The 9,522-nt window shown below is 61.1% G+C and overlaps 1 protein-coding gene across 3 annotated transcripts; it reads left to right on the top strand.

Moving 5' to 3' along the window:
* Positions 1-2,137: 2,137 nt before the first annotated feature.
* On the top strand, positions 2,138-9,123 carry LOC103306245 (kinesin-like protein KIF21B). Of its 3 annotated transcripts, none has more exons than XM_065574151.1 (4): positions 2,138-2,400; positions 3,953-4,123; positions 5,645-5,841; positions 7,219-9,123. In XM_065574151.1, the coding sequence occupies exons 2-4, from the start codon at positions 3,953-3,955 to the stop codon at positions 7,271-7,273; spliced, it is 423 nt and encodes a 140-aa protein (XP_065430223.1). In that variant the 5' UTR covers positions 2,138-2,400; the 3' UTR covers positions 7,274-9,123. The 3 variants fall into 3 exon arrangements, with proteins under 3 accessions (XP_065430223.1, XP_065430222.1, XP_065430224.1); XM_065574152.1 differs by lacking the exon at positions 5,645-5,841 and having other exon boundaries at positions 2,176-2,400; positions 7,219-7,434; positions 8,778-9,119; XM_065574150.1 differs by lacking the exon at positions 5,645-5,841 and having other exon boundaries at positions 2,172-2,400; positions 7,219-9,122.
* Positions 9,124-9,522: the final 399 nt, after the last annotated feature.

Below are 9,522 nucleotides of genomic sequence, written 5' to 3'. Positions count from 1 at the left end.
GGACCTTGTCTCGGGGCTGCCCCTGAGCTGCCAAGCCTGCGCCTTTAGCTCAGGCAGAAGCAGCTGCTGTTGAGAGCCTGGGGTGGCAGATGCCCTCCCTGTAGATGATCCAGCTGGAGGCTCGTCATTACATTGCATTGCTAGAGCCCTCAGGACAGGCCCGAAGCGGTGCCCTGGCCTTTAGCGTTGTGTGCACACACGTGGCAGTGCCCAGTCCCCCGCTGGGCCCGTGGGGATCCCCTGGGGGGTTGGGGCTGTCACAGGCTCTTTACCCCCTGGACTCTCTAGCTCCTGCTGGTAGCTCTGGAGGGCCCTGGTTCAGGCCCCAGTGTGTTGGCCAAGATGGCGGCTGTCACACTGGCTGCTGGCAGAGGAGAATTTCACCCGCAGGGACGCTGCTGGGTGGGTTTGGCTGCAGTTATAAAGCGGGTGAGGTGGGTCCAGGGGGCTGCTAGCTGAGGACACTAAGCCACCATCCCGTCCCCAGCGAAGCATGGGGCTCGTCGGCGCTGGGCTTGGCAGGGGTCCCCAGGCGGTGGGGAAGCCATTTCCCAGTCAGCCCTACCCCGGTTCTGTGGGGCACTGGCTGTGCCATCGCACCTGCCCCTTCTGGGCCCTGCTCCCTCTCCCACTGTGCTCTGTGGGGAGATGCCGGCTGCTCACAGGTCCGCACAGGATCTTTTCAGGGGGAATAAGACAAAATGCCACATTTTTAGTAATACATGTATTCATTAACACTGTATTATATGCATATTTTATATTACACTTACACTCACACACACACACACACAAACACACTCCGTCTTGTTGTTACCAATTAGTTGCTCCCCTTAACTTCACTGGCCAGGTGAGTTAGACGGGGGAGGGGGTGGAGCCGGGCTTCTGCCGATCCGGATCGATACTCCCATGTTGACAAGACGAGACCCAGGGTCCTCTGCAAGACACCTCACTTTTATAACAGCTTTCCTCTTATGCAAATCTATACCAGATTCAAACTCTGTGTCTGTGTCCATTGGTTCTTTGTGCTGCTTTCTTTTGAGTGTTGTCCCAATGCTGCAAAGAGGGTGTTTCCAAAAGAAGGTGCTTGCTTCTAACCCCCGAGGCCATCGGTATGTCTGCTTGTCTTTAATGAGCCCACTTGACACGTTTTATTGTCCTTGGGTCTGGCTCCCAGCCCCTCTCCAACAGTTGAGGCTGTCTGGAGGTGCTGCCTTCCATGCCTTGCTCATCCACACCTCATTCATTCAACAGGGCAATTGATTAAGAGTGGGGCGGGGGGGGGGGGGGGAGAGCTCTTGTTCTACTGCTAGCAAAAAGAAATTTTTCTTCTATCTTATTCTATCCTTAGGGGCTATAATATTATACCAAGGGCAATGCAAAGTTTCTAAATGAGGCTTTGATACAAAGTTCCATGAAAACAGAGGTCACACGTGGGTAGACCCACCACAAGGTTATATGAAGAGGCACACTGTAAAGTCATATGAAAATTATCAGAGATTTATCTACACCGGTCCCCTTCAGGAGGTGACATGGCTGCTCTGGGTGGGGCGAGCTTTCTGCCAGGGGCCCGTAGGTGCTCCGATTGCTCCTGGTGCCAGGGGCTGTGACCCTTCGGAGGTGGGGTGGGGTGCTCTCCAGTGGCAGCCTTTGGTTTCTACGGAGGAACGAGCCCACCTTAGGACTGCCTTTGACAGTCACGGGCCAGCCCCTGCACAGGTGCAAATTGGCCTAGCTGCCGTGGGGGCAGCAGAGCGGCTTTGATTTACAGCTCCCGAGGACCTGGCCCTATGGGAGCTGGTAGCAACCACCTCCCATCTGCCTCCCTGCAGAATCCCAGTTTGGCGGCGATGTTCTAACCGGGGGGAGCCCATGGCGCTGCCTGCAGCTCAGGACCAGCCCCTGGTCCCCATCCTGCCTGCTATCAGACCGCACGATAGCGCAGAGCCGGACCGTGTCAGAACACCCCAGCCGTACCCCAAAACCAGGAGTGCGGAGCCTGAAGAGCTAGGTTGGATGGCTGGTGGCAGTGATGAGACTGGGGGGACCATGGGAAGATTAAATGAAGACTGGATGCAGGAATCCCCGGGCGAGGCCTCAGGCCTGCACTGTATTGGTCAGACTGGGTGATTGTAACAGTCCCTTCTGGCTGAATGACTCCAGTCCGGCCTGAAAGATCTTGTGTCCGAGCCACGTGTCCCTTCCTGCTCCTCTGCCCCTTTCCTCTCTGGTTTTCTGTGTCTGCTCCTCCCTCTCTATCCCGCCAGCTTGGATGCAATAACAACACTCCACTCTCTGACTCCGCTGCTGCCTCTCTCATCCGGGATTTTTTCTCCCGTAATCCTGCTAATTTTCTGTCCCTAGGTCTGACGACAGCGATTCCTCTGTCTCGGAGGTGCTGAGGTACGTACAACTTTCTATTAATTAGAACTCTCCTGCTTCTCGCATTTCCCTCCCCCTGCCCTGCATGCTGAATCTGTGCTGGCCAAACTCTGGGCCTTGCTTCTTTGCTAAATCTATTGAGACTCTGTCCTGGTGCTGCTCTTGCTCACTGTGTGTCCCTCTTTCCTTCTCTCTGCTTCCCCGCATGGCCCTGGCATGCTGTGTCCAGCTGTGGAAGTCCCTTTCTGCCTCTGGTCTCCAGTGCCTTAAGGTCTGAGCCATCGTCTTGAAATGCAGTGCTGGGGGTTTAAGCGGATAGCGTACGGTGCTTTCACTGAATGGGGGCAGCTGCATGCTCTATTCTGCCTCGAGGGCAGGGCGGGTAGTGATGATATCTTGCGCTGTGTCTGGCCTAGCTGCAAGAGGCAGGGCAGCTGTTGGAGCCGGTGGATGCTTGGAGGGTCCAGGCTATGATGCTTTTTTTGGGGGTCTTCTCTCGCATCTTCCGTTCAGACATCTCAAAACACTTGACAAACGTGGCTTCAGCCTCCCAGCACCCATGGCGAGGCTGGTCAGGATTGTTATCCCTGTCTTGTGCCTCGGTTTCCCCATCTGCAAAGAGTAAACACCTGGGGTGCAGCCTCTTGGCACCGAGGAGCCTGTGGCTGCTGCTGAGGCCTGTGCAGCCTCCCAGATATATTAGAGCAGCCCTGGGGTTGCTCTAACTCACTGCAACCTCCCAAAGGGCTGCTTGCCGGCTATGCCACAACCCAGAGTTCCCCTAATGGGGTGTGCTAAGGCCCTGGCTCTGCCCCCAGCATGCCTGGGTTTGCAACACGAGCCACATAGAACCAATTACACTAGCCCAAGGCAGTGTCTGTGCCAGGACAACTCTCCTTCCCCCATTCCCTGCACATCAAAAGGGCCCGGCTGGCAGAGGAGCATCTCCCCACTGGCCTTTGGGTGCCTATTTGAGACACCGTGGGCCTGACTCTGACACCCTGAGCACCATCAGCTGGAGTAGTGGGTGCTCAGCGCCCCTCAAAAAATCCATTCCAACCATGCCACAAATGTGCCGTGTGACCCTGGGCTAGCCCTTTCTCCTCCCTTTGCCTCAGTGTCCCCACCTGTAATCCAACCCTGCTGGGAGGAGGGGAGGTGCTTAGAGATCCTGGCTGGGAAGCTACTTTGGGGCTATCAACCCTCTCCATGATGGGCTCTTCCACCTGGGCTCTTTTCTCAGGGGTGTCGATTCTCATGTGCTCAGCGCTCTAGAACCTCCCTCTGAACTCTGCTCACAGCCCCATTGGCTGTTGCTGGGGCAAAGCCTAGAACTGGTTTGAGACGGATCCCAGCGTGGCGTAAGCAGGCAGAACCCTGCCGCTGCCAATCCATCCCTGTCTCATTTCACTGGGCCGTGGCTCAGCATCCCAGTGGTAGCTGTGTGGTCGGACGCTCTCGCCATCCCCCTGCCTTGCTGAAAGGGCTGGTGCTGGCCTAATGACCTGAGAGTGACTGGTCTCCTTTGCCACCGGGGTTCACAGCAGCTGCCCTCTGGGCTGTTGCCTTGCAGATGTTTGAGATTGCGGACAGCGTGGTGGGGAATGTCGGCCCCACCCATAACTTCGAGCCCCCGCACTACGACGGCATCGAGTGTCTGGCCATCCAGGGCGACGTGCTCTTCCGCGGCTCCGGGGACAACGGGATCAAGAAGTGGGACCTGGAGCAGCAGGAGCTCCTCCAGGTACGGAGGGGGACGAGCAGGAAGGCCCTGCTGCTGGGCGGGGGGCAGATAGATGGGCTAGACCCGCAGCGTGCCGTTTCGAGGGCCAGTGCCAGGGTCTGGAGCGAGGACTTAGAACCTGCTGGAGAGTCACTGTCCAGTCTGGAGCGTGCTCCCGCCATCCTGGGGGTAGAGGATCAGAGAGCAGACACAGGGACCCCATCCCTACGTTGCACATGGGGCCTCCAGGCAATGGAAGAGCCCCGGGGGTTGCAAACGACAGTGGCTGGCAGGGTGGGTCCCGAAGGCAGTTTACAGCCGTGGGCAATGCATGGTAGCCAGTTCTATAGGGCTGGGCTCACCTGCTGCGGTTAAAGGGCTCAGTGGCCTATGGGGAAGGGGGACAGGTTGGTCTAGGGGGTAGATAGCGCTCGGCGTTGTCCCTATTTCTGACCCCGGTGAGTGTGGCTGTCTGGTCTCCGGGCCCCACAGGCCGCAGTGCCCGGCTCTCCAGGTCAGTGGTGGCGCGCAGCAGTGCGGGGACAGCCTCCGGTGGGTCTGGGATAGAGCAGCAGCCGAAGGGGGAGTGCAGGACGGTGCTGGGAGGCAGGAGGTCTCACTCTGCCATGAGGCTTGGCTAACATTTCAGAGGCCTCCATTGATTTTGGGGCGGGGGGGGCCTCTGTTTTGGAGAACCTACCGTGTGCCCGCCCGGGGCTGGGTTGTTCAGAGGAGCTGGGCACTGTGGGAGTCAAGGGGAGCGGTGGGGGCTCCGGCCCTCTGAAAATGGGGTGGTCGGGGTGTCCCCCAAAATGGAGCTGCCCAGAGCTAGTCACCATTTGTGGCTGTGTGACCCTCCCCCACAGTCTCTTCCCTACGAAATGAGGCTAATGCTCATTTTTCTTCCCACTGGAGCGGTGAGGATTGATGGCAGACAAACAATTAGAGAGATGGGGGGTGGGGGGGAAATCTCTTTTATTGGACCAGCTCCTGTGGGTGGAAGGGACAAGCTTTCAAGCCCCACCCTGGAAGAAGAGCTGAGTTTGCAGACTTGTCCCTTCCCCCCCCCCCACACACACAGAAATTGGTCCAATCAAAGAGATTCTCTCCCCCATCTTGTGTGTCTCGTATCCGGGTTGCCAGCACGGCTTGGATTGATCGGAGCTTGGAGATCCCCTGGCCAATCCCAATGAGCAATTGTCTCCTGGGGTGGAGCCCTCTTCTCTCCTGCTGAGCTGCTTCTGTAGCTCACCAGAGTCCCGTTGTCTTGAATTCAAATCCTCGGCTGCTGCTTGATGAGAAATCGAGCGGAGCTTAAAAATTCCAGCTCTCAGCCACGGTACAGATGTGGGGGGTTTGCATCAGCCCATTACAGAGCCAGCAGCCAGCTGCAAACCCAGCATCTGGCTCTGGCTGCTGGCCTGACCCTGCCCTGGAGCTCAGGGGGCGGTTTGGGTCTTGATGGCCCCGGCTGGCAGCGTGGATCGTGTTCTGTTGGCCCCAGGGCGCTCACTGGCTCTGCCCTGGCTCTGTGCCTGCCAGCAAATCCCCAACGCGCACAAGGACTGGGTCTGCGCCCTGGCCTTCATCCCCGGCCGCCCCATGCTGAGCGCCTGCCGCGGGGGCATGGTGAAGGTCTGGAACGTGGAGAACTTCACGCCCGTTGGGGAGATCAAGGGCCACGACAGCCCCATCAATGCCATCTGCACCAATTCCAAGCACATATTCACTGCTTCCAGGTGAGGGCAGTGGGCTGGGCTAGGCCCCTGCGGCATGGGGGAGGGAGGTCTGACCCCCAACTCACCCCAATGCAGCAGAGCTGCAGGAGCTCTCCAAACCCACTGTTGCTCCCCGCATGTGGCAGGGCCTGGAATGGCGCTGGGAGTGAGGGATGGGAACAGCGCTGGAGCCGGGCTGCAGGCGGTTTGGTGTGGGGCAGCAGTCGGCTGCAGGGCCCCCAACCCCTCCCCATCTAGCCTCTCGTCTCCTCCATCTCTCAGCCATTGTTAGGTCGCCCCACAGTGAGGCTCTTCTGCCCCATCCAGTTATGCCAAGCGCTGGTCCTGCCCTGCCCCGCCATGCTTTTGGGAAGCTCTTGCCAGCTCCTTCGATGTGCCGGGACTAGCCAGACCTGGTGCTGCTGGCCCTGCCACCCTCAGCGCAGAGAACGGACTTCCTGCCAGCCGGGCACCAGCTCCTCCTCGAGGGCACCTTGTGCATCTCCAATGAGAGCACCACCGCCCCCTCCTTCCGCTCCCCAGCCCCTGTGCACAGCCCTGGCCCCCAGAGAGGGCCCCTGGGCTCACAATGTCTCTGGCACCGTCTCTGATCTCCTCTTTTCCGACCATGTCCCTTTTCTCCTTTCCTTTCTCTTCCTCTCTTCCCCCCTCCGTTTCTCTCTGTGCCGCAGTGACTGTCGGGTAAAGCTATGGACTTACGTGCCTGGGCTCACCCCCTGCCTTCCTCACCGCGTCCTTGCCATAAAGGGGCGTGCCACTAGCCTGCCTTGACCCTCCTCCTGCTCTCTCTGGCTCTCACCCCCTCTGGCTCTCTCTCCTTTGCTCTCTCTGTCTCTTCTCTCTCCGCTCTGGTCTCAGCTGCTTCTTAACGGTATGAGATTCTTTTGGATTTTCCCCCCATGTAGAGCTCTTTGCAAGAGGAGACTGTCCTCTTGCCCCCCCCCGCCCCGTCCCCCAGGTGATTGGATCCAGCGGCCAGCTCGGTGCTGCATGGGGTTTGCCCATCTGACTACTGCTCCTCCTGGGCCGCTGCTGGGGGGATCCCCGCCCCATCCCCACCCTCCACTGCGTCACTGGCCACTGCCAGTGAGGTGCCACTGGCTGAGCCTGCGTTACTGGCAGAGTGCCCTGTTACTGGCGCTCTGGGGGATTATCCCGCTGGCAGGCAGCTGGGCGCATCTGCTCCCTGCTTGCGCCGGTGCCCGCCCGCCTGGGGCACAGCGGCCTTGCTCTCCTGGGCTGCAGTGTGATGCATTTGGGGACGGGGGAGTTGGGGGCAGGGCCTGGCCCGTAGCTGATTGTACTCGCTGTGCTGCCTCTCCCAGCTGGGGCGGGGGCAGCCCCTGGCCTCACTTCCTCTCTCTCTTCCTTCCCCAGCGACCTGACAGTGAAGCTCTGGAGCCGGAGAAGATTGCTGAATGGCCAGACCTAGGCACCGGAAAGGCCGGAGCCAGGGTGACTGTCAGGCTCCCTGGCGAGCCCAGGCCCCAGCCCCTCTCCCTGGCTGCGAAGAGCTGGGAGCGGCCTGGCCTGCGTGTGCTCCAGTTTCCAGGACTCTGCGTGACGGCATCTCAGCTGGGGCTTTGTGAACTGCCCGCTTCCACGGCTAGGGGGCGTCGTTCCCGTCCAGCCCCACACTGGGTTTCCATGATGCATAGGGCTTTCTGCTGACCAGGGCGTGGCCAGGCAGTGCTTCGGGACATGGCCTTGCCAGCCACGGGGAGGACCCCAAGCTGAGAGACTCAACGGGATCATTCCAGTCTGTCCCGCAGCCCGTTCAGCAGCCCCAGAGCCTGGATGTGCGAGAGGGATCCTGCCACCTGCATCCTGCTGCTGGCCTCTGCACCTCCTGGGTGCCTGGGGTCTCATTCCTTCTGCAAGCGGCTGCAGGCCCCTCTCCACACTTCGTCGTTCAGCAGAGCTGGGATCTGCTGGCCGGTACCGAAATACGGAGAGGGCTTGTGTGCTGCCGACCCCAGCCTAGCACCAGCAGGGTGCATGGAGCACCGCTGGTGAATGACCCGCTCCCAAAGACGGCTTCCGAGCCCCGGCACTGCACTGGGGCTCCTTGCAAGGGGCTCCGGCAGCAGCTCCATCGCTGGGTCTCCTGACCAAATCCGCATGCTGCCTGGCAATTGTCGACCTCTGCATCTGACCCACCTCGTTCGGAGCCAGGATGCCCCCCCTTCTGCCCCGGGGGTGGAGAGAAGGAAGCTGGCACCTGGGGAAAATCCCTGCGGGCGTCTCCAAGGAAAAGCGGAATTTCTGGATCTGTTCACTCTGGGTACCCCCTGACCTGACTGAGCCTTAATTCCGCACTGGTCTGTTCACTCTTCCCTGTGGTCCCCTCACTGCCCATTTGGACACCCGGCTTGGTGCCATCTCTGCTGTGCGTGGGACTAGCTCATTCCCAGCTGCTGCGGGAAGGGATCGAAGCTTTTATAGTGGGGTTTTAAAGAATGTTTTAAGCACCCTTGAGAACGGATTGGGACCTGGGGATTTTTAATAGCCGGGAAAGGCTTTAATGCTGGGAAAAGGGCTAAGCTCTCCGCACCATCTCACAGGAGGGGTTTAGGTTTGCTTGGGGCAGTTCCCTGCCTGCCGGCCTGTGGGTCCTGGCTTGGGAGAGTCTGGGATTAGAGTAGTGGAAGGGCGGGCAGGGGGTGGTTATATGGTGAGGAGAGAGGTGTGTTGGCAAAGGCAGAGGGCGTGGGGCGCTCTGGACGGGATCTGCAGCAGGGAGCGGGGCAGGGCTAGAATAGAGCTGGATGAAGGGGAGGATGGGGGTAGCGGGAGGGGCCCACATGAGACTTGAGGTGCATTAGCAGAGCTGGGGGGGGCAATGAGGGGTTGCCCATGGCCTGCCCATGCTCTGCTTGCCACCCACCTGCACTGCCAGTCTGGCACGAGACACTAAATCACCAAGGTCACCCCAGATTTGGGTTTTATAAAGGTCAAAATTCCGTAAGGTCTTTCGCCACCATCTCCCGCCATGCTTGGGTGTCCCCCTTCCTCCGGGGCATCTGCAGCCAAGTGCCTGCAGCTGCCAGAGCCACGTGGGCACCCCACAGCGCTGCATTCCCCAGAGCACACGGACTCACTTTCACTGGGGTCTTTCGCTACTTTCACTCCCTCCCCTAAGGACTGGCTAAGGCGTCCCAGTCCCACGCAGCCAGGGCCGGCTTTAGCAAGAGCGGGGCCCGATTCGCGCCGCCGGGGGGAGGGGCCGGGGGGGGCCCCGAGCCGAGCCGAGCCGCGCCGCCGGGGGGGGGGGCGGGGGGGCCCCGAGCCGAGCCGCACCGCCGGGGGGGGCCTCGAGCCGAGCCGCCGGGGGGCCGGGGGGCCCCAAGCCCAGCCGCGCCGCAGGGAGGCCGGGGGGGCCCCGAGCCGCGCCACGCCGCAGGGGGCCGGGGGGGGGCCCCGAGCCCAGCCGCGCCGCAGGGGGGCCGGGGGGGCCCCGAGCCGAGCCGCGCTGCCGGGGGGGGGGCCGGGGGGGCTCCGAGCCGAGCCGCACCGCCGGGGGGGGCCCCGAGCCGAGCCGAGCCGCCGGGGGGCCGGGGGGCCCCAAGCCCAGCCGCGCCGCAGGGGGGCCGGGGGGCCCCGAGCCGCGCCATGCCGCAGGGGGCCGGGGGGGCCCCGAGCCCCGCCGCGCCGCGCCGCAGGGGGCCCCGAGCCGAGCCG

The sequence above is a fragment of the Chrysemys picta genome, chromosome 20, assembly GCF_011386835.1.
Source record: "Chrysemys picta bellii isolate R12L10 chromosome 20, ASM1138683v2, whole genome shotgun sequence".
In the NCBI taxonomy this organism is placed as follows: Eukaryota; Metazoa; Chordata; order Testudines; family Emydidae; genus Chrysemys; species Chrysemys picta.
The sequence above is the reverse complement of the archived record's forward strand: the minus strand, read 5'-3'. Positions and strand labels throughout refer to the sequence as shown.

Excerpts from the sequence above, each read along its gene's own strand:
- LOC103306245 (XM_065574150.1), top strand. The coding sequence starts at position 3,953 with ATGTTTGAGATTGCGGACAGCGTGGTGGGGAATGTCGGCCCCACCCAT. Across the intron at positions 4,124-7,218 it reads AGCAGCAGGAGCTCCTCCAG|CGACCTGACAGTGAAGCTCT; the intron begins GTACGGAGGGGG and ends TTCCTTCCCCAG.